Below are 26,965 nucleotides of genomic sequence, written 5' to 3'. Positions count from 1 at the left end.
AAACTAGTCCTAAATTTGCACAGGAATCAGTTTCTGATCAGATGGAAGAAGCAGCTTTACAAAAAGCATGTTGGACAAACCGGGTGTCAGGGAGATAAGGGCGTGGATGAAGTAGTAAGATCCAGTGCTAGAAGAATTCATCAGACTCTCTTGGCCATGCAACAAGCAGAACCACAGAGAAAAGTTCAGCCTGGCTACTAATGCTGTCCTGCGCATCTAGAAATGCTGCCAAAATGGGACTGGAAGTACAACCAGGCCTCTGGATTGCAGACTTGGAACAACCCAAAATAGACACACTGCGGATGCAAATATTATCTTCACTTTCTCCAGGTTACAGCCCCTATCCAGACAACATCACCTGAGCCACATTCAGATCCAGTTTCAGACATCTTCCCATCTGTGCACCTTTTTCAACTAACGTCTGTGCGATGTTGCTGTTGCTGGATTACAAAATAGTGATACAAGGTAAAGTACATACCAATAATTAGTAAAGACTCTCTGATTCATGCCTCTTTCCAAGAACCTCGATACAGTGAGCAACAGATAAAGATTGCTTCTCACAAAGTAGGGAAGAACAATCCTTATTTTCTCTACGGGAATTGTTTTAGTTCATTCATAAATTGTCAAAACATACAAAAACATATGTGAAAAATAGTGGGTGAAATGCTGGCCTGACTGAAGTCAATGGCAAATCTCCCATTTACTCTAATGGGACAGGATTTCACCAAGTAAATTCCAAAATAAACCTTTTTCACCTACATTTCCTTGGATATGCATAGCATGTATCAGGCAGATGCTCTGCATTGCTTAAAGAAAGTTGTTCCTTTCCCCAAAAACATTTTCATCCCATCTTTCCTTACCGGAAAATAGATTTAGAATAGTTTCTTCAGAAAATAATGCAAAATAGTCAGGGTTTGTACTATACAATCTTGGCTTGGCATTATCAAGTGAGCTTGCTGGCTGCTAGCCCTGTTGTTAATAGTCTGTAACAGCACATTGGGGACTTATCCTTTGTTTTTCCACTCATACGTGTCTCCATGTCCAATTTCAAAGACGGTAAATTGTAGAATAAGGAATAAACTGTAAAGCAGAAAGTTAAGGAGAGGGAAAATTATTGAAATTGCTCTCAATAAGTACAATGGCAATTATCTGAGCACTGGGGAGAATAAATTGAGGCAGAGAAAAATTTTCAGAGAGCTGCAGTGGTCTGTAGCAGGGTGCCCGAGTGGCACAGCGGTGGCTTGAGACATTGTCACTCCCAGCTCTCTACAGCTCCTCCTCAGCAGCTGCTGCCCCGGAGCAGGAGCGGTGGACCAAGCGGCCAGCCAGCACTTCATCGACTGCAGCACACATCCCCTACATTAACTTTAACTGCCCAAGTTCATGCTAATAAGCTGGACTGTGACTTGCAGCAGGCTGAAACCTAGACATGGAGGGCCAGGTGCAGTGGTGGCTCTCACTCCCATGTCCCCAAACCAGAAGCAGCAATATAGGTATCCGAGGACATGAAACTGTTGCAGGCAACAGGTGGACAACTCCTCAAGAAGGGGAGATGATCAGAAAAGTCAGTATCTTTTGGGAAGGCAGAAAAGGCATTAAGGTGAGAGCTTGGGAGCCTGATTAATTCCTACCAGGTAATTCCTGTGTGAATTTGTGCCTGACTTTCTCCCTGCACATCAGTTCAGGTGTGACAGAGCTCAACAGACTGCAGGAAAATGTGATTCCCTCTTTAAAACCTGGCTTTAAAGCAACCATTTAATGCACGGACTTATACATAAGTTCAGATAACCACCTCATGCTGTTCAATATTTCTGTCAGGGAGATAAAATGCTTGAAGGCTAATATCTCTGTTAGTCTGTGGTTTTCACTTTCTTTGAAGAAATGCAGAGAAAAGGCCATATTTGTTGATGTTTTATGCCAGAAAAGGAAAAAGGTTTAAAGTTTTAAACAGGTGTTTAGAGGGAGCAAGTCTTGTTCCTTCGGTTCATCGTTTTCTGAGCTGGGGAAGAACATGAAAGAAAAAAAAAAGTACCTTAATGCTTTTAGAGCATTTTAAAAAGAATGAGAATATCTCATCCCAGCACTCCCAGCTTATCCTTTTCCATCCGCTTCATCTAAACTCATAGTAACTGATTGTAACTGAACATACTTTGAAAAACGAAACCACTCAGTATGGTAGAAATCACCTCCCCTGTTATTACTGTTACTAGAATTGCTTCAAGGCACAAATATAACTAGAGGATTTGCTGCAAAGGGCTTACGACTGAAATACTGGCAGAGAAAAGATATTTTAGAAAATGCAGCCATAAGGACAATGTAACTTTTTAATTTCCCCACAAGTGTATGTCAGACTGGATTTACTGACCTTCGGGCTATGAGGCAAGACTTATCTGTTGGCTTAAACCTTTGCATAGGGGAAGAGGAGAAAAATGATAGGGTTTGATAGGGGAAGCTTTATAGTATAAGATTTGGAAGGCTTGCGCTTATGGTCCTACTTCTGTTGAGGGTTTATAGGACACAAAGAGCACATGAAAAGTCTCACTTCAGAGTTATTTCTCAACACTCTGTCTCTTGAGCACTCAGATTTTTTTACTTCCTTCTGTTAAAGCAGCAAAGCCCAAGAACATGTGTTGAAAATTTAGAGAAAGATGGAAAGTGAATCAGGCAACCAGTCAAGAGAGATATTTAAAAAATGATAATATTGCTTCTTAACCACTCCTTGCTCTTTTCATCTACCATCCTCTCATCCCTGGTACCTCCAGTTTCCTATTCCCAGCACATAAGACAGCTGAAATCCTCATGACAAAATGCATGACAGACTTGTGTTTACAATAGGAGGAAAAAAAAAAAAAAACTTCCATCTCACAGTTTTGTGTGAAGCACGGTGTATATGAAAATCACATGAAAACTCATAGTGGGAGAGTGAGCTGCACTGCCCCACAGGAAAGGAAAGACAGAAAGAAAAAAGAAGGAAAATGAGTGAAAGGAAGAACACGAGGCAAAGGAAGCAAATCATCTTCCAATAATTTATCCGACAATTCAGGGAGTGTACTATTTTTTCATTTAAGCTGCAGTATATATGAGTAATACAAAATAATTTTTTCCTATTAACTGAAGCAACTAATGGGGGGAAAAAATGCATGGCTCTAGTGAGCCAGATATGGAGAAAATGCCAATGAAGAGTCTTGGCAAGACAGAGAAGACTTCAGAACAGAGCATCCATCGGCAACATTTTCTCTCCTTCTCCCATTACAGGTTGCAACAGCAAGGATCACCGCACACATATAATATGATGTGACTCACAGCATTGCTGTCTTGATGCTTAATTTAAAACGAGAAAAAAGAATGTGAAATAGGAGCTGCAAACTTAGCTTCCCATTTTTTTTTCCCCCCCAGGAATGCGCTTGTGTTTTATTTTTCTGGCTTAATGTCTATCATACAAGTAGACAGTCAAGTAGGGGAGTGCAACACTAGGTTTGACGTAAAGATCTCATGCTTGTAGTGAAAAGGGAGACTGAGGTGGGCTTTTTGAGTGGATGCCACGCTGTTACGGACATCAGCCTCGGCCAGCTGCACCTCGGGGTTTCACCAGAAAGGAGGCCTTCACCTCACAAGAAGTCGAAGTCTCCCGGGTTTCAGGGCCAATACCTGTCCAAAGTGGCACAGGCTCAACGCTGTGCCCAGCAGCAGCACTTTGCAGAGGAGATGGGAGAAGGCTGATGGGGCCGCCCAAGCAGCTGAGCCCACTCCCCATGTGCCTGGCACAGAGCTGCTGGAGCTGCCCCATACCCACAAGCTGGGGGGCTGAGGGGCAGGATGCATGCAGTCCCATCCTCCTCACAGCCATGGGGCTGCCTGGGGCCACCCAGTCTAGCGTTGCACCTGGGAAGAAATTTCTAAACCAGGTTACAGGCCCCCACCCCGAGCTTTAAGGGGCAAAAGTGTCTCTGAAGAACAAAAATATTTCAACACTAGCATCTTGGATCAGTGGTCTGGATGCAAAACTATCCTAGCAATCAGTGGAGATGATGCAGTTTGTGAGAAATATGCTTTTCAAGCCACTGGACGATAGGAACAGACCTAAGTGCTTCCACACTTAGTCACCACTCAGACTATACTGTAGGGAGGCAGTGAGCAAAGCTGGCTACACCTGATAGTTCAGAGAAAAGAAACTTTACAGCTGAATATGTTGATCTTATCAAACATAATTTAGAAACCTAATGGGGTGAATGAGCAATGCTGCCCTATCCCATCTCAACAGCAAAAAAAACCCCACTAAATTCTTTGGAAAGGAAGCGTGTGAAGATGCAATTCTGCATTCAATGCTTATTGCGGTACTTGACACATCAGAAATATTTTTATGGCTGCAATGCTCTCAGATAGAATGAGCAACAAAGTTGTACTTTTTAAAGTTCTTGATTCTACAAACTGACAAGGAATTTTAGAAGGGGATATGATCCTGCAAACAGCTCCAGCATTTCCGGCAGGTGATCCCTCTCTCACCTCTAACCACCAAGGAAAGAGGAAAAACCATTACACAGTTCCTCCTTCCTGGTGCATACACACCACCTCACTGGTCTCTGGTGCACTGGAGGGCTCTGCAGAGCGTTACAGGAAGCTTCTTGCCAGCTGTTTATGAACCAGCAAGAGACACAGAAGCTTTGGACAGAGCTGGAGGAAGGGGCAGAATCTCACTGTGAAAGAAGCGGCTCCAAGTAAACTGCATGCAAGAATGTGCAGGAAAAGCTTTCAAGAAAAACCATTGCGGAGGGGGGGAAGAAAAAATAAAGATGAAAGAAGGTGGTTTCCTATTCTTGCCAAAGTGTGTTGTCCATACTGGAACATCTCTAAATTCCACTATATATTACTTAGGCCCTGTCTATGCTAAAGAAATGTACATTAAAAAAAATGTGCAAACTGACATGTCTTAAAACTAGGACTGTGTGGAAACACAATGCTCCCCTGAGGTATGAATGACAACAGCTGTGTTATTTTTAGATGTGTTGGCTGCTGGTGGTTAATTGCAAGGCCTCTCCTACAGATAATCAGCACTAGTTACGTTTTCTAGATATGACTTGCCTCTCTGTACAGATACCAGTTATGTTCCTCATCCTAGTTGGTTCAAATGGATTTCCCCAGTATAAACACGGCAAGGATGCAAGGCCCACCTCTACAGAATAGCATGCAGACATTTTTCCTTTTCATTCCATTTTCTCTTTGAACAGAATGAAAACTTTCAGGCTTTCTTTTTATAAAGACATGGATGGAGATACAACTGCAATTATTAGTGATTGTGGCTTTTTGTCTGAGGTTTTTGTTTGTTTGTTTTTAATAGTAAGAGATGTTATTTTAGGTCTTACATCTCCTGGAATATTTCTGAGGCTTCAATTTTACTACAAATTTAAAAGTTCCATCCACTGACCTATATTACCTGCAATACTAGGTCATGTTACTACTCTGTTCATAGCAAATACTTACAGAGTTGAAGAAATGAACAGTAAGGAGCACTGCATGAAACACTTGGAGACAAACTAGACACTTTTCTGTCATAAGGAAATCAGCCTTCCACTAGAAGATAAACTTTGGCATTCCTCCACCACATCTTATTGGGCTCAACTTCAACATAAAACATCTACCAGGACTTGTTCTGTGTCAGTGTCAACTTTTTCTAGAGAAAGCTGAGGCAGATAAATTGCTGAGTAGAACAGGAAGGTAAAGAGAAATAGCTCATAGGAACAGTTTACTTGACTATCTCCCTAGCTTTGGTTTAGGTTTCCTTGGTCTCGCCTATTCAGTCTTAATCTTCACCAGTTGCCTTTATTCTGCTGGGAAACTGATTTTGTTATTAAAAGAAAAACACTGTGGGGTGCTGCTAGCAACTACCATTTGCTGCTAGCATTTTGCACAGTGTGTTGTATCAGGAGTAGGATTACTCAAGAAAAATAAAGCAGGAAGGATGGAGGGAAAACAGTCATCTGTCAACTTTAAATTGTATGTCAGGAGAAAAAAAGAATATTTTAGCCACTTTTTTCCGTTCTCCAAGAATAATTTCCCACCACGAAGTGCTGCCACCATACAGTTCAGTCACCATATCTGATGCAGCAAGGCACAGAGCCGCTTGGGGACTTGGAAGAACAGTCCATAATATTGTATGCTGTTCCTGTACAGTATTAAGCTCTCTCGAACAGCTGAGTATCTTGCAGGTTCCTTGGGGATTCTGCTGCTTAAAGAAGTCCAGGAGAAGTTTTTTGGGAAAAGAAGAAAACGGGAATTACCAAGTCATAACTAATCAGGCTGGAGATACAGGCTAGAGATAGCTTCCAATCTTCCAATTTCTTAGCAATTTTTTCCCCATTAAAGGTTAGATGCTTAAAAAAAAAAAAAAAAAAAAGGAAATTGAAACCTCTGAGAGAATGAACACTGCTTAAAGAAATGCACTGCCACAGAACATTGGGCTACGTTACTGGAAAGTGCATGGACATTTCCTCCAGTGTGTGAAGCTTTGAAGCACATTCTGCCAACATTCTGCCTTAAAATGAAGCATGATCAACCTGTTCAATGATGCAATTTTTCTCCAGACAGTAACCTGGTAGCCACACATACCAACAACACAAAGTGGAGAATACCAACAGTATAGCTACAAGCTAAAAAACACCTAAAGTGACAAATAGACTACATTTCACCATGTTCATGTTAATTAGCAGCAAATATTTTTATCTGTAATAATTTCCTTTAGCTATCATGGTGAGTTGGAGTCACTAGTTACTTTTGAATTTCCCGTTAAACATTGATTTAGAGCAACATGGAATAATAAAACTCAATCACTGTTTTTTTCAGTTCCAAAATAGAAAAGTCATTAGCAGAACTGGTTGATTCCCATAGGTTTACATTGCCAAACTTCCTTTGAAAGAGGCATGTTCATTATCATGTTGCATGGGAAGAACAGAAATTGAATAAGCAGAAAAGAATTAATATACTTACAGGACATGAAATTTGACTCATCTGGCAGCTGAAGCCTGCTCAGATTTTTGTATGGAATTTTTCTATTCATACTCTGTATTACTACTTTATTGAGAGCAGATCTCTCGTTATCAGTTGCAGGAAGTTTGCTTATCAAGCGGATTTACTTGGAAATAGTTAAGTCATGTTAAGATTATTGGTGTCCTTCCCTAGAAAATCCAGCTGTTGGATGTGGCACAGAGGTTCCTCTGATTGCTCAAGCTGTGCCCTTACTTATCACGTAATAGTTTCCCAACAGCAACACATCCCATGAACGCTATGCTCCCTGGCTGTAAACTCAAGCCACTCAATAACTCCATTTGCCTGTCAAAGAGAGGCAAACTCAGTGTTACAAGGTAATTCTTACATTCAGTCAAAATTAGCCCACTTAGCTTTTTTGAGCTATTCACAATGCAAACTTTGGCTTCAATCGTCAAGCTTTATTCTTAAGCCTTGTTTAGAGTTATACTCACAGGAGCTTCCTCTGTAAAAATCCTACTGTAGCAACAAATGTCTCCAGACTCCTAACTTTGCATTGCTTTGCAATTCCTCAAGTACAACGGAGCTTTCTAAAGTTGAGTTTTACTTCAGATTACGAACCTATTCGTACATGATTCCAGCATTTCTCAGAAATACATTTATTGGCTGCTGGCAAAAGGTTTTGCATCAGGATATCCACATTTTCATTTTGACCATTGACTATAACCACATAACACTCCCTTCTTTTCCGTTCCTGCATCAGTGCCTGTGCAGCATCCATCTAACCCAGAAATATCTTCACTCCTCTGGCTTGCCAGGCAGATGTAGTCCTCTTTCAAGTATTTCCTTTCAGATGTCACAGCTCCAATCTCACTAATCTTAGTTTTTCTACTGTCCTTTTCACCTCCTTGAGAAGTTATTTGGTTCCCAGGAAATCCTTCCCTTCTCTGTAGTCCTTGGTATTCATAATTCATACTGATGCTATATTAACTGTTCTTTGCTCTGAAGTACTTAACCCTTCAGCCCTCCTCTTAGCAATACACCAGCTGGAAAATAGGAACTTGCAGCACACAAAAGCCCCCTCTCCCCCCCCATCCCGCTCCCCTGAGTTGTTATTGCAGCAGAAATAGCAAAAGGCAGGTGAGGTATCTTTTGCAAGTCTTCCTCTTTCTGAAAAATGAAGAGAGGTTGCAACAAAGTGTTGGCAGGAACAAGCGTTTCACAAACACATTAGCTGCTCTTCTGGAACACAAGCGTAAGTGATCTTCCATTCTCAAAGGGGGAGGCAGAGGGGGTGAAAAAACACAACACAGCACACTGTTGAAGTCTGCAAAACCTACAGTCCTTCTTTTCAACTGTTACTTTCCTGTCAGTAATTTGTCTTCCTTACCTAACATTAGTTGAATTGTCACCTCAACTGTTGAGGTCTGATTTGCAGGCAATAGCCTCAGTTAATCCATGCTTTAGCTACACATCTGGGACATGTATATTCCTTACATCAAAAAGGAAAACCCTAAAGGCAGGTTAACAATAAAGGCCTGGTGACAACTCGCCTCTGAAGGAAGCTTAATACGTCACTTAAAATATTTATAGACAGACATTGCAAAGCTGGTATTAAATAGTTTCAGTACAGACTGTATTGGGGTAAGAGTAACAATTTAGGCTCGATCCTGCACATCATTCACATCAAAATCTTTAAAGGCTTCTCAAGAATACATCTTGAAAAAACAAGACTGTGTATGGAATCCCCCAGTTCCTACCTAAAGCGAGGTCTAGAGAGGTTTCTTGTCCCTTAAAAAAAATAAAATAAAATAAAAAAAAACTTTTGAGGGCTGCTTTACAGCAGTTGCTAGAATACATGCCAATTATTAAAGAAAATGTCTTTTCGTTAGATTATATGACATTTTTTCTGGAAAAGGTCTTGTGTAGCTTCAAACACCAAAATTAATTTGCAAACAGTTAGCTTTCAAGCTTCTGACACATAGCTGAAGAAGTTAAAACACAGAATGACCCCTGACCAGTGTATTTTTACTTACTTTTCTTCTTTTTTTTAAAAAAGAAGAAACATAAGAAAAATGCATGTGGAAAAGTCTTCATAGAGGCAATTACTTCCTGATAGCACTGCAGACAAAGCTTACTTACAGAAGCTTGCTAAAAATAAGTGACGAAAATGGCAGATTCCCCTCTGTGCATCAACATTCTTGGAAGGATCATCTTTAGACAAAAATAACATTTTATTTTCCATCCCATCTTTAACTTTTCTGCTAGCTTTCAGCTGACTTCTGATCTATTAAGCATTGAGCTAAATTCATAAGGCATCAATAAAATCTAAAAGCCAGAAAAATGATTTTTAGCTGCTACCATTAAAGAAGCATCATCCCGAGTCTCTCAGAATGACAAGCTCCATTTAAATCACTACCAGTGAGCTCTTCGGCTGTTGAGGTTTGGAACTGCAGATAAAAATACGTCAAAAAGCTTCTCTTTCTTCATGCAGCATTTCAGTTTGTTTCAGCAGAAGAATTATGTGCTTCAGAGGAATGAAGCGATTCACTAACTGCATATTCTATTTTATTGAAAATGTCTATCAAGTAAAAGGAAGTTTCCACTTAGTTCTTTGAACATCTCCACTTTTTCCTTCTCTGGAAGCAAAAGCAGAAGGGTATTTATTGTAATCTTTTAGAGTAGCAGTTGCTTCAGATGTTAATCTATACAATAGACCACTTATGTGGTTATATATTCAGTTAATTGCATGTTTCCGCAGCAGTCATGGGACATTTTCCATAAAAGTCACATTTATGCTAGTTTCAAGTCCTGCTAATCTGGTGTTAAGTTTCACAGATGGAAAAAATTGCAGGTCAACTTTTTTCAGCTGATTACACTTATTGGTATTCAATAATTTCCAAAATTCTTACCGCTTTCTTAGGTATACTAACAAAGATTCAGAAGTTGCATTTAAAACAAAAATCCCTAAACCCTCTGTTCAAAAAATACATTTTGTGTGAACATTGACATATATAATGTGTCACACAGATAACAACTCACTTTAGATTAAACATCCCACATTAAGATTGTGAATTCAAAATTAAATGACAAAACTCGCTGGGATTCCATTATGACCAAAATTTCAGTTTCTTCCACAGACAGAAATATGCCTTTAACTTGTTCTCAGTAAGTCATATCAAAAACACTCTCAACCTAAGCTTTCCCCCTATTCCTGCAGCTCCCATCCAGAACCTGTCCTACTTAACTCCAGAGAAGCTTCAACATTTTTTAAAAAAACTCATTAAAGATTCAGAATTCATTAATAATTTTACATTAGTTCTGCTAATCCCTGCTTCAAGAAGATGTGAAGCAATTCATAAAACAGGAATCAGTTCTTTATCTCTTCATTACAGCTGATCTGCAAAAATTTTCTTTACTGTACTTTGCAAAGTCATTTTTAATCCTAAATTACTTTAACTGTCAATATACATTTAATTGCTTTATATTCTTTTTACTACAAAACCCACAGTGGAAAAAAATGACATGAAATCACATTATATTTCAGGTTTTATTGAGGGCTAAATTGCTGTCACTTAAATCAGGCATAGCACTAATTCTTATCTAACAGAACCAAAAGGAGACTTGGCTATTAAAGATTCATTTCTGTAAGTCTTCAATATGCCAAATACATGCTATTCTGCACAACTTATGCTGCCAGTAAATGACGGCATTCTAGCTGCATCGCTTACATTAGATGCTTTTTTATACACCAAAGAGTGACCTTAAAATTTATCGCTTTCACCAGTTACACATTTTTGAAGTATGTTACAACAAAAAAAATTCTCCTTCTTCTCCATAGTTATGTACAGTATAAAACAATACCTAAAGTTTGCAGTAGAAATGGGTATGATTTGATCGTATACAGGAGGTAACAACAAATTTTATTAAATAAATGACAATAATTATGTTTTGAATTCATATTCCAATTCAAGACTAGTGTAACTGACACTGCAGCAGGACACTTTTCAGAAGCATGGAAAATATAAACAGTGGACCAGATCCTCCTGTTCTCCTTTATCTTATGAATTACATGGACAGATCTAATCTCAATATACATCTATATGCATCAGATATGTCTAACACAACTCACTACCTAGGCTTACTTTGCACTAGAGAAGCATTTAAACATAACATGTTAATCTTGATGTGTCATAAATAATTACACAGAAGTACATGAACTGATATTCACATTACTAAGACTGTCAAGTGGAAAAACCTGCTGGTAAGAAAATGAACATGCAAATCAAGTATTAAAATACAATAAAACTTAAAATTGGGATAGCATATTGCAAAGCCAAAAAACTATTGTTCCAACAGTGACACAGCCTTTAATTTACAAACCAAACCTGTATCCACAGCACCACAAAGAATGCCAAAACCACCACTGCCACCGTGCTACTACATTCCTGCAGAACTCCAGTGCAGAAACGCAAGTTCTGCAAGACATTGCCTGATCATTGTCAACGGGATAAACAGCAGAGTAACTGCAAATTTTAAAGGAAGGCACCAATACAGGGAAGGTGAGCATGAATTGTGAGCCAAAACCTCTATTTTCCTTTTCCTGATTCCAAATTAACAGAAGAAATAAAGATGCTTAAAAAATCACCACCAAAAAAACCACACTTATCTCTTTTTCTAAAGCAAGTTACTCCTCTCCGCTCTGGTTCCTATGGAGGGTTTCAGTGAGCCACAAAATTCTGCAAAACACTAAATAGTTCACAGATTTCTGAAATGAAGCATTAGCAGGTGGAACAAAAGCATAAAAATAAAATGCATAGGCTACAACCTGCATTTTTCCCCATTCTAGTTCAAATGGCCAACAGCTGCAATAAGGATCTAAAAAATTTAGCATATCAACCAAATAGGAGGGATTTAATCCACCAAAACCTGCATCGTTTTCTCCATACTCTGAGTTGGCAAGAAAACAGACACTACGAGTAAGGATGGCTTGCAAGGCAGATCCACAAACAGAAGCGGGTTAAAGGGGAACGTACGCATGTCACTGTAGTCTACCTTCTGCTTCCTGCTGCAACAACACTTCTAAATATCACAAGAAAAAAAACCCTTGAAAAAAAATCTAGGGAATTTTTAAAAGTAAATTTAAATTATTGTAGTTGAAAATACCCCTTTAAAGTGAATGCTTCTTTTCAATCCATGCTTTCAAGGTCTTTTTTTGGCTTTTGTATTTTTCAAAATTGTAAAAATATCACCAGTTCCATTTTCTTTGTTATTTTGTCCTGAAATACAGTAATCTGAAAAGCAAAACTTAACACATGCTAGAGAACTGCAATAAACAAGCCCATGTGTGTAAATACGACATTTCGTGAAGATGTTTTAGACACTAGCTGTCAACCAAAATTCAGTTATTTATGCATCATGGCCTGTTTTAAAAAGATCCTGTCAAATATTTATAAGTACAGTATTTAAAGGACGTATACAAGAGTATTCCTGCGTACCATAAAAAATAAGACTAAATCTTGTAATATGAACAACACTTTTTTACTAGCTGTTGGTAAGTTACACTGCAAGTATCTGAAATAGGGGGTTCCAGGCACTGGCAGCAAACTATGGGATTTCTCTAACATAATTCACTTTTGCAAAGAGATGTCAGGCTGGCAGAAAGTAGAAGTGGTTACTACCAATCCAGTGGCCACAAAACAACTCTCATTGTTTACCCAGCAAGAAACTCGCCACTGCAGCTACGAGCAACGTTAGCAAAGGTGCCGACAGCTCAATGGCTGAATGACTCCTGCTTGCCGCCTGCCCAACGGAAAGTGCTTCAGCACAGCACTAGCATCACAGAGGAGCTGCAGCAAGGAGGCTTACGTTTATTGTCTATTATATGACAGTTTTGCAAACGGAATGAAAGTTTTTCCCCTTCAGGAATATGAATCATCTTTCAGTGACACGTTTTAAATCCTTAATAAGGCAGTGGGGAGGCAGCCACAAATACAATTAAGACTAGAATGACTTAAGAGCTTTTCCTTTTAGAGTAGTTCCAAAAGATTCCTATAACCTAACATAACACACGCTTGGGATATTTGGAGAAAATAAAAGAGTTGACTTAAGATAAGTCAACTGGTCCTAACCTGGTGATCACTGTAAACCTTACGATTTGACAATGGCCCTTGTTATAGAAGGTCCACCCCAAAAATGAGATCAGGGAAGATGAGGAATTGCACAAGAAAACTTTCCTAGGGAGAGAAGTGCTTTGAAAGTCAGTTTAATCCAATAACAGAACTCCACCAATGCTCAGTGAGTACTTTTACTAAGCAAACTACATTACAATAAAGTTCTGCTTCTTCCTTAATTACTCTGTTATTACATAATTTAGTACATATACTGTTCTATTACAGTAGATACTTAGCATACATACTATAAAGAATAGTAGCCTACAATTTAAAAATATTACTCAAAAAATTGCCAGTAGATGGTCTCTATGCATGAATTTGCAATTATCTTTTGCAGTCAGGCAAAGGTCTTCCACAAAACCTGGCTCAACACAGTATTTTTAGACTTACACTCAGTGTATGTATAAAATCAAGTAACCACCTATCCTTTTCATGAACTATATGTGTTCTAAAAAGCAGAAGAGTTAACAGTTGCAACTTGTGTGCTGGGATCATACCAAAAAAAGTCAAAACAAGGAGAAATAAAATTTATTATAAAACATGTTGAAAAAGCAATGACTTTAGCTGAGGTCCTGCTCTGCTGTTTTAGGCAGAACATAATGTGACTGAATACTTTCAGGAAAGCCAACAAAATTATAGCATACGTGTGTAGCCATATTAAAATCTCTTCCTTTTGATAATTTCTGGTTTCCAGCTGACAGGATGAGTTTCTTCAGTCTGCAGGGAAAAAGAAAAATCTTATAAGGATATTTTTAACTTAAAATTTATCTGTAATTAGGGTTCAGTTTAAAATATTACTTACATAGCAATCCTTTCTTTTTCATATATAACTTTAAAATGTAACTACTATGTTACATAATTTATTTACTCAAACTAAATTTTGTTTTACTTCATCCCACTGTTTGAAGTATATGAAGAAGTCTAAATTTTTCTTCAGGTCCTTTTTTTTTTTTTTTTTTTTGGACCATAAGATTGTCAATGGCAGTTCAGAAACAATATACCAGTGATCAAAATACAGGAATAGGAATTTCATAGCCAGTCCTTCTAGTGATATCCACATGCATATTGGCAAATTTCCCAACCTCTACATTTTGCCCAGTTGTGGATAAACAGATAAAATATCCCTTTTCCTTTTTAGTTTAGTTACTCCCAAGTCTAATTAAATGCAAAAATCCCTAGGTTTAACACAAATGCTTACATTCTTTATATTGAAGACTTACTGTGTTGAAGACACACTCAGAAAATACACAGCAAGCTATCCTCCAGCACATTCAGAATTTAGCACAGTATTTTGGAACTAAGTTGTTTACTCTGAATTCTAATCAGCTACCTTCAATTTTTAATCTAGACTGTATATCAAGTACAGTAAATCTTGAAATTTTTAAAAATCTTTGCCTAATTTCTATCTTTTAATGATTATATAGTCTCCTACTGGCTTTGAAATTAAATATATACTTTTGTTGTAACAAGATGTCTCCAAACTACATCACAAAGACTTCTGCAAAACAGTAGGCGGACCTGATACTTCTTATAGCAGTAAATAAGAAATTAGGAGTTCAGAAACTACCTGCTGCTGTCCTCTTACTATTTTCAAACATTAACGATGGGACTACTTGAACAAATTTGTATGCATGGCTCCTATGAATACACATCGTTTGTTCCAAATTTGCATTTGATTTCATGAAAATACATTCAAAAAGTCACTTCAACATACCGCAGTATCATCTTCTTTGTATACTTTTATGGTTTTATCAGCTTCAGCAGTTAGCAGTCTGCTTTCTGACTGATCAAAAACACAAGCAAATATTCCTGATTCACTGTCCAAAGAACCTGGCTGTACAGCTGCATGTACTCTCTGGAAATTATATCCAGTTCTCCAGTCCCAAAGATGCATAGTACCATTATCAGCTGCAAAAAAGAAACACGATTATGATTTTAACCAGATTTTTTAATAAAATTAGTACTCCCTTTTTCATATTATTTGTTCATTTTCCTTTTATAATAGCACCTACAACTTTAAAAACTTTATTATCATCCTACTGTGTAGGCACAGTACCCTAATAAAAAGCAGATTTGAATTTAGTTGAGATTTCTATAAGCTACTTTCATAAAAGCTTGTCACTGAAAAAAGTCTACACATTTACCATCTTGTTCCAACATAAAACTCTTAAACATCAAACATGGTTTTAGTAGCATACCCTTCTATGATACTAATTTTACTACAATTCTTGGGTAACTGCATTATAGAAAAATACCACCTGCAATATGAAGTAACTGAGATTCTTAAAATTATTTATGAGCAGATTTATTAAGGAAGTATTCAGGCTTCTCCTCCTATCTTCACATAATAGACACACGCATATAAAACAGTAGTTCCCAGACATTTGGGGCTCAAAGACCATTAACAATGCTCTAAATATTTCAGATGATTATATTAATTCACAAAGCTTGAGTGACAAATTAAACCAATGTGTTCACAATGGACACAAAATCCTCCCAGAGAATATGTAGGCACTGGAGCAAAGTGCCTAGTTTCCTAACTTTAGAATGCTTGCATATATAACATAACTGAATAAGTTTGATTCACAGAGCTAAATAAAGCTTGAAGATTAGCTTTTAAGCTAAGAGCTGATACAATACAAAGATAACACCAGAAAATGCATGTAATTATCTAGACAGCAGAACTAATGCATTTGTGCTGCATACAAGACAAGGATGAGTTAAGATAAAAGTGATACAGCAGGCTCTAGCAGAATTTTTCTGTGTCCTCTATCCATTCTCACTGCATAAACATGTGACTAAGAGCAGCCATCAAGGAGCCAGGAGTCTCCTGGTCTACTTCTGATTTCTAGTTCATTTGTGAGGAGACATTAGTGATTCAGATTCAGGATATCCAACAGAATGGACTCTGGAGCCATGCCCTACAGTCAACTGAAAATGGGAAACTTCCTCCCTGCTGCAGGCTGAAATATTTTCAGATGCATTTTTTGCACATGCAATCTGGTTAACACCAAAAAAATAAAGTTACTCCTTGTGAAATGAAGTCGTGGGCTGTAACTGACTTATAGGCCCAGGAAAAGCACAGCTCTGTGAGCATCTTTGTCTAAGGACCTCCATGCATATAAACAGCAAGGAAAGAAAATATCAGTAAGGTTTTTTTTGCACTTTACCTCCCGAGACCAAAACTCCATCTGAATTTACAGTCAGTGTGTTGATAATAGCATTGTGACCAGAGAGGTTCTGAATGAAGTTTCCATCTGGGAATTTCCACTGTTTAATATTATCTGGAGAACCAGATGCGAATGTGTAACTGAAAAAAAGATTAGGACAGTAAATCAGAATTTAAAATAAGGATAAGCCAATGCCAAAGTAAGGAGAGCCAATGCCTTCATTAAAACTACTGCTGAACTAGTTGCAAAGTTACTGAACATAAAAGCTTCTCTGCTGAAACTTATTTTGAATACAAAGTGATTTTATAAAATCATGACCAAGAACATTCCATTCTATAGATTATCTAAATTTCATGAATTGTGAGGCTCTCCTGTGCTATATATGATGACAATATGCAAACTAACATTAACAATACACTTTGAAGAGAGTAAAAAAAAAAAAACAAAAAAACCTTATGTGCTTGTCCATAGTTATTCTGGCAAGTTTTCAAGTATAAGGGCACCAATGGTTATCAGAGAAAAAAAAAATCCCTCATTTTAACATACGCATTTATATAGGTTAGTTGGGTAGCACATACAAAAGCCTTTAGCAATATTTTCAACTGCCACCATGTCTAAAGCAATTTGCTGTCTATTTAATAGATCCTGCATTTTTTTCACCCACTGTTTTTATAAGGATTTATCAGACCAGATAACTGTTGATGCAACAAAATATAGCATCTTAAATCAGTACATTGCCATCATTTGCTTCAAAGACTAATTACCTATACAAGTTTTTCTGTGAGACCAGTTATATCGAAGTATCTTGTGCAGTGAAGCATAGATTGAAAAAAAATCCCTTGCAGTAGTTGCTGTCTCCTTTAGCATTCTCACACAGGCAATTTTACAAAACTTCCTCTCTCTCTGCTAACAAGCATTCAATTATGTAATTACTATTAGTCTTCGGAAGCCCAGTGTCACTAATCTCTCAAGAAACACATCAAAACATGTGTAAAAAGTTTTGTGGAGTACAAGAAATTAGTAACATATACTTGGAGAATAGAATCATTGTACTAAAGGCTTCTGAGAATATTTTACTAATATGTACGTTTTTAAAGCATTCTAAGCTCTTCTTTCATTAGTTTTTCCATACTATTCTGCTCTATCATTTCAAATCATCCTTCATATTTATTTTGCCACTTCCCAATGTTACAAACTGTAGAAGAGCAAAGGAAGGAGGAAAACTTACTGTCTTGGATGTAGTACAACTGCTCTTACAGATTTCTTGTGGTTTGTTAAAGTGACACGAGTTTTTCCTGCCACCAAATCCCAGAGCCTTATTGTAGTATCATGACTGCCTGCAATGAAAGTGACAAAAAACAGTAAAAGCTATTATACTAATTCTATTGCTTTCATAAGACAGCCAAACTTGATTACACGACAGAGACAATATTATCATATCTTAAGAAAAAAAGATGAAAACACTGCACATAATCCCTGAGTTCTTTACTATTAATACCACCTCAGAAGTAAAATATGCTAGGTGTTAACAGTCTTCAGCACTACTGGAAATGTTAGAAGACATAAGGAATATTTTATGCAATTTGAAATTCAAGAAGAATTAAGTAGTTACAAATCAAAGATGCATTTTGATATAGTGAGAAAGTAGTAGTTCATACTTACTTACTAAATACAATTTACTAAATAAAATGAAAAGCTTCTAACCTAATCTTGTTATTAAGAGAGAGCATGCACAGAACTAGACACTTAACTGAATGATGGACAATTGCAGAAGACTACAAAAAACACAGTGACTCAATCCACATTACAACAAAAACTTTAAACACAGGAAATGTACAAAAATAAAGTTCTTTTAAAGCAATGCACAAGTATATTTGTTCAATCATACCATTAATAGTATCAAAATAATCATTACACAGCCCACTTTTAGGTGGGTAGTTAGAAAAACTAACAAAAGAAATAAATTGAATACATTAACAGAGATAACCATCTTCATCACATGGTTACAGAATAGTTATATTTATTGTTGTTCTATAGATTACATGATTGAAAAACAACTATTGTCCACTCTACCTGTAATAATTTGTGGTTCTGCAGCCTGGCACTTCACTGTTGCAACTGCATTTGTGTGTCCTGACAGTGTGTGCACACTGGCTTTTGTCCTCACATCCCATATCTGCAAAACAGTAAATTACAAATATCAAAAAGGTGCATATCCAATGTATTTTAGCTACTGTCACTGATTGTAACACATTTTTGCCATAGTTTTATAGGTGAAACCATATTATTTAGTTTGGTTTTAACCACCACAGAACTGCCCCAACTAGCAAATTTCAAGGGGAATAAAGAGCCTGGTACTCAAGTTATACAACAGATAGATAGCTTACTACAAAGTAAGTCAACACAAAGCTACACCATCTTCTAAAAACAAGAAACTAAGCAACAATATATAACATAGCCTACCCATTCAATTAAGAAGTAAACATTCTCCTAAAATTACAAAGCATTTGCTTATATTTGGAGTACAACCAAATGCTTAAGTTTCCATCTACAAAGGAAGACAAATTTAACAAAAAATCATCTTTGTATTTTAACCTTTGTTAACTATTTACTTTCAGAAATGGAAGTTGTTAAAAAAAAAAAAAAAAAAAGTTCTACTTACTCGCGCTGTTGAATCCCTGCTACATGTTACCAATACATCTATTGTTGGATGCAAGTCTAAACCATAGACAGCACTTAGGTGACCATGATAATGTCTGATAACCTAGATGAATTTAAAAAAAAAAAAAAAAAAAAAAAAAAAGTTTAACTGGATAGTTAAAGGAATATTTTAAATGTTTTGGTTTTTATATTTGCCCCTACCAATTAACTTCGACTAAGGAAACCAAAGCTTACCTTATTGTATTCAAGATCCCAGCATTTCACTTGTTTGTCTTCTCCACAAGAAAACAGGTATGGACTTCTTGCACTCACTATCACCCCTCGTACAGTACTGATGTGTCCCGTCAAAGACAATTTTAATTTGCCACTAGCAAGGTCCCAAATCTGCATCAAAATAGGTATTTTGAAACAGATGAATATAAAGTTACAGAGTGATAGCCTGGGTAAATAGCCTAGGTAAAAAAGTAACAAGTATAATTGACATTAATAATTTTAAGAATTACAGTGACATAAATGTCTGCTAACTACTACCGTATCATGAATAAGATCTCAAGAAGAAATAACACTCCACAAATTCTCTTGTGTTCATAACTAGGTAACAAGGTGGGGAGGGGGGGGAGGAAAACACATTCTGTAGCTGACTACTCTGTACACAATAACCAAGAAATTGTTTCCTGGGGCTGAAAACATTTCTAAGTATCACGAGAAAGACAACTTAATTCGTCAGTAATTTCTTCCAATCCCTTACCTTTATAGTTCTGTCAGCCGAGCCAGTAACAAACCATTGATTTCCTGGTTCTACTGCAATGCATCTCACCCAGCCCAGATGACCACTGATAACCTTTAGACAAACAAGAAATTAGCAAAAATCAGAAATAAACCTAACATTCACATCTGTCTGTATTAAATAAGAAATGGATGCTCCCCTGAAAAATCAGATCTGATATTAGATCTGAGAAGAGCTTGATTTTTGGTTCTACTTCAGTAAATTTTTAGTAGTCTCTCTTCATTTAACATGTCACAAACCAGACCTACAGACCTACTCGTAATGTAACCCTGCACCAACAAGCCACTGTTTAAAATCCTTTATGAGTCGTATTATGGCTCAAGACTTGAGATTTCACAGAGAAGGGCAGTGCTTAGGTGCAGCTTCTTTATGCTGCTGTATAGTGCTTATATAAAGAATGATTCTTCTGCCTAAGAATCTGACTGCAAAAGATACACTACTTAAGAAGTTTATCACACTACAGCTAAACTCACATAAACAAAACCATAAAATCAATAATATTTACAACATAATTTACTAAATATAATCAAGTTTCTAACCTAATCTTGTTATTTAAAGAGAGAGTATGCATACAATTTAGGTTTCATTTGATTTTATTTTGTTCCATTTCACAAATGAGAAACAGAATTTGAAATTTAAGCTTTGAAGTCTTTATAGAACACTGAACATGCATAAAAAGTAAATGAATGTTTTAAGTTCATAACTTACTCTGTACAGTTTCCAAGGTGGATGCCACTGAGGTTTAGGCATGGTTGGAGCTTTCTTTGCCATTAATGCAGAATTTTTATTTCCTCCAGCTTCCATCACAGCCTAAAATTTAAAAGGAAAGTGTGTGCGCATATATTATACACACACACATATACGTATGTATGCATGCATATATAAAAAAAATGTTCATATAAAGCCTAAAGCCTCCTTGCTGTGACATCTCAAAACTCATTAAGCTTATTCAGTTAGAACTCCACAGAACTCGCATCTGAATCTGGAAGCCACCTGAGTGAATACTACTTACTTCGACAGTAGAAGCCTTACACAAACTCACCATGGGCACGCCAGGAGCCTGCGGCCGCTCAGACATTCCAGCATGCCTGTAAATGTCACCCACACCAGCAGCTGTCCGATTCGCATCCAACCTAGGTTGAGCGAAAAAGGTTAACTTAATGGAAACTTAAACCTTCTCCTTTCACAAAGTAAACGGAAAGGTATAAAGTGCTCAAACATATAACCAAAAGAAAAAAAAAGTTCTCTCTTGCATCTAATTAGATTTTTCCATGTTTCATCTTGTGTCCACTACCTCTCTTGACATCCAAGAGCAAACAGTGTACAGAAAAATAACATCCAACCATGCTAAAAATTGTGGTTTTTTAAAACAATTTAGAGAAATGTAATATTCAAGATTTGGCTGAGAAAAAAGTTCTTATCCCAGCTTCTGCATTCTTCCTTGAAATTCCCATGAACTACAGAAATGTTAATGGAGTAACTCAGTAGTACCTGGACTGAGAAGGAGGAAGTGCCACAGCTAATGACTGAGCTGCAGATTCACTAGGCATCCTCTGGACCTTAGTATCTGCTGTTAGTGCCACACCTTAAAGAAACACAGCAAAACAAAGACAACTCTATTAAAAAGAAAACAAAAAAGTGTATTATATACAGAAACACACATACACTTGTGTAAATGTGCTTACCACACACCTCTAATATTAAATCTTGTCATTCAGTGATATTATTGCTCACAAATGAGTCACAAACTTACAGAAATAATTCTCTTTATTTTGGTCCAAATTCTCTCCATCTTGATTTTTTATTTTACATATATATATATATATATGTATGTATGTATACGTATATTTAAATATAAATAAATATATTTTTATATATATAAAAAATATATACATATATGTTTGCATACATATATATGTATGTAAATGTGTGAGTGCATATGTACACACACACACAAAATCTCTACAGTACGAAATGGTATGATTCTGTCACAGGAAACAAGGAAAGCCTAACTTGAGAAAATGCCCATCTTTTTTAAACAAGCTTCAACAACTGTGGAACCATGAACATCACAGTTCCTACTATGATCACAGACAAAAAATAGTGATTTGAAAAGTGTTTGCTAATAAAATACTCTAAAGGCCAGAGTTATCATGTAGTCCCTATATGACCTATGAAGTGGAGAAGGAACTACGTAAGACTTAGTCTGAAATTCTGACTTAAATAGGATTATAACTGATAATTTATATTCGTGTCCTAAGAACAGCTGATCACTGCCCCTCAAACCCAAAAGTTTAGTTTTGGGCAGACTGGTGAATATATTTTGCACCCATTTCTGTATTTCTTTCCCAAAGTTTTGGCAACTGACAATGACAACATTTGGGCAAGATGTGCACGTAAAACAAAGAAATCTAATTTTTAACCTTAACATATCTGGCTTTATTAAAAAAACACTGAAGTTGAAGAAACTTGTGAGAGTTGGTCTTGTCTCCACAGCCGCAGGCAACTACGCAGGTTTCTTAAAGACTGAGGATTTACTGAACACTCACACCTAACTTGCATCAGATCACAAAATATTTCCCACAACACTTAAAATACTAATTAAACTTAAATGTTAGCACTGAAAGATCAATAACAAAAACTAAACTGTCATAAAAAGAGCATAGGAATGACCAATAAAAGTGACAACAAGCATTAACCAATGTCACAACAGAAATATAACCCTCCCAGACATGCACTGAACCAAATGACTCCAGAATTATTTGACACTAACATCCCTTTCCCAGAGCAAGGGTGCTGATACCTACATTTTTTGCCCTAGTGATGAAATGCACAACACATTTCTTCTTGTTATCCCATCTCCTTCTAGTTGTCCTTCTGCTCTTTATTCACAACAGAGATTTTAAAGCAGCTCTACTACAACAGCGAAGGATTCTATCAATCTTAGGATTTTTTATTTTTTTTATTTATTTATTTTTTACATGGGACAGTTGATCACAACATCAGAGAGGGAATTCCCAGAACATTTTTTTGACATTGCCACAGGGGGTGAAATATCCTAGAAACAAATTACAGCCCCTTAGCAAGCACACACCCACTGATGCTTAGCGAGAAGAAAGATGCTCCACCTGCATCTAAATCTTCCTGGTAAATCCTGATCCAGGACATTCATGAGCCACAAAACTCTACATCAATACTATGAAAGATTCAAATAGTATTTCTCATTACTATCAACTATGTATTCACTTATAACAGGAAGTCTCCTAGGAACTGGATGATGCCCAATTTACAAAGGAAAGCAAAAATACAAACCAAACCAAAAAAACAAAGCAAAAAAAGTCTCACTCCCAAAATTTTACTTACCAGGCCCAGGTGGGTATGGGTGTGTACCAGTTATCATATATTCAAGTTCTTGTCCTAAAGAGCAGCAGAATTTCTCATTAATAATTATATTTTACAGTACACTGCAAATGACATGGTAAAGCAGAAAACTGAGGAAAAGTCAGAGCAGGCCATACATAGCACTAATCCTATATAGAACATTATTGCTTACTTGAATCACTTGCTTTGGTTATCCTAGTTTTCTGGAAATTATTAGTAAAACAACATTTTTTTAAATGGTGGTGCCACTGCCTGTTATCAAAAGGGACTCTTTCTCCAAAGAAAGATCTTTATGTTGCCAAAGATGCCTTTCTGAAGTAGATAACATGAAAAAGGATTCAAGTACATAATGAACCTATATTTCACATATAGCATGGGATCTTTGACACATAAGCTAGTCAAGACAACTTATGGTGTGATACAGGAGAAAAAAAAAGGAAGCATAAGTTCTTTTTTTTCTTCAAAGATTTTTCAGTCTCTCTCAACATTCTTCAGTCCCAGAGTATTTCCAAGTAAGTGTTCTGGAAAAATATCTCTACTAAAATAGGAAAGCATTTGGTATTCTTTTTATAATAAGTTTCTATATATGATCTACTTAGTTTCACATTTTATATATAACCCCCAGAAAAAGTAAAAGATTCCAGGTTTAAAACAAAGGGATCTTTCTACTTTGACAGCTGCGTATGTAAAGAAAGTCTGAAAAAAATTCTATGATACTTAAAATAAGCAACAAAAAAAGCATGTCCTTGACCATCACCAACTTGTACAAAGGAGAAATACATCACTGATCTTACTCTTTTCAGTATCTAATCACAACACATTATGTTCCTGAATTTCTGTAAAAATTACACAGCATCATATCATTCCCTGCGTTCTAAGAAACTTTTTCCGTGTTCTAAATCATTAACCTCCTTTGGACTCTAGCAAAAAAAATACCAATGAAAAACAGCTATTATGATTTCCTTCTACATCCATGAAAGATTAACATTAGTCTTGAGATTTAACTTCAGTGACACTGTCTCTTACAAATATACCATTAAGAGCAAACTAACCTTGATTTCCAGAATATTGTTTATGTCCATAAGGATCCCCAGTGTTTGAGCCTGCTTTCTCTCTCAAATTTTCTTTCAGGGTGGGCATGTGCAACACTGACCCATACTCCGTACGCAGCTTGACTGACATCTTTACTTTGTGACTGTTGGAAGAGCAAAACATATTAAAGCCTAATTTTTGAGTTGTTATTAACTTTTGAAACATTTTAGAAAGCACTTTATACCACTTACTTTACAATCCTCAAGCTCTTCTTCCTTTAACACCATACTGTAATTCTATCCAAACTACTGAACTTATGACTTGGCTAGAATGATCAGTACCATAATATAAAACTTTGAGACATACCAGTAATTCACTGATTGCAGCACATACCTTTCTTCATCTAATGGTATAGGCTTGGCATTGTCAGCTACAAACATGTCATGAGTTCTCTTCAAAGATCTAAACACAAGTGTGTGCACAGAATGCTTTTGGACTTCCTGAAAATAAAGAAATGTGTATTTAAATACATTGGCCAGAGTTGAATAAAGAATTGAAAACAGAAATATCAATTGAACAGAGTAGTGACGTCAGGCTCTGATAGTGCCATAGCATTAAATGCTATCTAGTTTGCAGAAAACACCGTTCTTGGTGGAGCTAAAAATTAAAGTTCAAACACTAATTGTTTTAATCCCGTGTTTGCTCAACTCTTCCTTTCCTGGAAACCACCAAGAGTGAGAAAAGCAGGCCATAAACTTTGGTCAAATTTTCCTTCACACTTGTGACTTGTTTTTATAAGCAGGCAATAAAGTAACTGATTCTGAAAACATCTATTTCGCTATCTCCATAAAAACAGTGAGAGTACTCATACACTTTTGTGTACGCTGTGTCACTTCATGTAAGCACAGTGCTCTTTAGATTACTGAGACAACATGCAAATCAAACCTGACAAAACTTGTTTTCTTTTAATAATCATTTTTTAATTACCAAAACATACTAAAATTCTACTCTAGGACTAAGGAGCAAAATCGTAGAACTTTTAGATTACACAGAACACTCTTTATCACAAGCACAGTTCAGTTCTTCTTTTCATATTTTCTTCCCAAGCGTAAAAAAAGTCATTAGGAACATGAGCCTGCTTGTTTTGGTATACTAAAAACAGAACTCACTGTAGGACTGTTTGTTCTGCGTGTCACCCAAATTAAGCAATAAACTGGAAGCTATGTTAATACTTTCGCGAACTGGGTTGGGATTTTCGTGCAAACTGAAGAAAGAATTGCGGGAGAGAATTACTGTTCAACAACAGCAGCTGCTGTAAACACCACACGAACACCCAAGTAACATAAAAGACTCCCCCTATTACGAATGAAAGATCCTGAAGCATCTAGCAATGGTTTGACAGAGACACCACTCTGAAGCAAGCAGCTGGCACTCTGACACGGGGCAGCGGTCCCTACGTTTTCCCGCACGCTCCCGACAGCTCCCTGTGTTTAGGGGCGCCCGGCAGCGGCGGCCTCCTGCCCAGGAAGAGCTGCAGCCCCCCGCGGAAAAGCCGCCGCGGCCGCGTTCCTGCCTTGCCAACGCGGCCAGGAGGCCAGCGGGGCGCGGAGCGGAGCACAGCGCCCGCCCGCGGCCCCGCGCCTGGCTCCAGGCCGGGCGAGCGGGGCCGACCCGCCGGCCCGGGCCCCGGCGGCTACGGGCCTCCCGCGCCGCCTCGGGGTGGGGGCCGCAAAGGCGCAGGTACCGACGGGCAGGGAAGGAGGCCGCGCCGCGCCGCGGGGGCCCCTCCATCCCCGCGCCGCGCCTCGCCTCACCTCCACCATGGCGCCGGCCCGCTCCGACGGCCACCGCTCGCCGCCGCCCGCTATGCAGGCACTTCCGGCGCCTGCTCCGCGCCGCACCGGAAGTGACGCGCCGCGAGCGCGGTGAGAGCGGGGGCTGCGCGGGCTGCGGGAGGCGAAGGGCGGGGCTGGAGCGGGCCGCTGGCGGCGGTGACGCAATTGTGGGCGGGGCTTAGCAGCACCACTGTGTCGGCGGTTGCAAGTTCGAGTCCCGCTCGGGGTGAGAGGGGTGGTGGGGCAGCGGGGTGAGGTAGCTTGTGCTCCAGGCGGTAAAGGGCGGGGAGTTTCTAGGAGCTGGCAGCAGTCAACTGTACTTTTTTTTTCAATTAAAAAAAGAAATCTGGATCTTGAAGGTCCAGCACAATTCACGTTTTGTCTAGTGATAAACGAATATACCGAAACTTGAGTTGAATTGCAAACAAAGAGCAAAAAGTCACTGGGGCTAAGATGCAGGTGAAGGCACAAACGCCCAAGTGGAAAAAAAGTACTTTTCCCCAGGTCCCAATGAGGCAGTGGTGCGAAACAGGACAGAGGCAGGAGGGCTCAGGAAAGCCGGTGCTTTAAGAACAAAACTCACGTGTGAGGTAAGGGGGAAATTCTGTTAAGAATCAAGTTGAGAAAACAGAATATTTGCTACCCAGCACTGCAAAAAGAAAACTGCTCATGCAGTTGCAGGCTGAATCCCTGGGATTTTTGACCTAGGCGTTTGAATTAAACTGTATGCCAAGAGACTAGCGAGCAGGTAGGTTTAAGAAAAAGAGGGAGAATGTTTCCAGCAAGCACAGGCTTACGAATCTGACTTTAAGGCTGCAGGATTTAGGGGGGAAAAATGCCCCGTGTTTGTCCTGACTCAAAGGGCTGCGGGCTTTGAGGGGCTTTTTTTTTTTTCTTTCTTTCTTTCTTTTAAGCAAACAACGCCTGGCCGCTGGTACCTGCGCGAGG

The 26,965-nt window shown here is 38.0% G+C and overlaps 1 protein-coding gene across 1 annotated transcript; it reads right to left on the bottom strand.

Annotated features, from left to right (window-relative positions):
- Positions 1-10,514: 10,514 nt before the first annotated feature.
- On the bottom strand, positions 10,515-26,075 carry PLRG1 (pleiotropic regulator 1). Its single transcript, XM_062573842.1, has 15 exons — positions 25,997-26,075; positions 24,576-24,682; positions 24,203-24,345; positions 23,133-23,186; positions 21,261-21,354; positions 20,812-20,902; positions 20,478-20,579; positions 19,731-19,823; positions 19,217-19,366; positions 18,984-19,085; positions 18,395-18,497; positions 17,550-17,658; positions 16,322-16,461; positions 14,866-15,059; positions 10,515-13,868 (listed from the first exon to the last, which is right to left on the bottom strand). The coding sequence occupies exons 1-15, from the start codon at positions 26,003-26,005 to the stop codon at positions 13,809-13,811; spliced, it is 1,551 nt and encodes a 516-aa protein (XP_062429826.1). The 5' UTR covers positions 26,006-26,075; the 3' UTR covers positions 10,515-13,808.
- Between the last annotated feature and the right edge of the window lie 890 nt (positions 26,076-26,965).

This window comes from Rhea pennata, chromosome 4, assembly GCF_028389875.1.
Source record: "Rhea pennata isolate bPtePen1 chromosome 4, bPtePen1.pri, whole genome shotgun sequence".
In the NCBI taxonomy this organism is placed as follows: domain Eukaryota; kingdom Metazoa; phylum Chordata; class Aves; order Rheiformes; family Rheidae; genus Rhea; species Rhea pennata.
The sequence above is the reverse complement of the archived record's forward strand: the minus strand, read 5'-3'. Positions and strand labels throughout refer to the sequence as shown.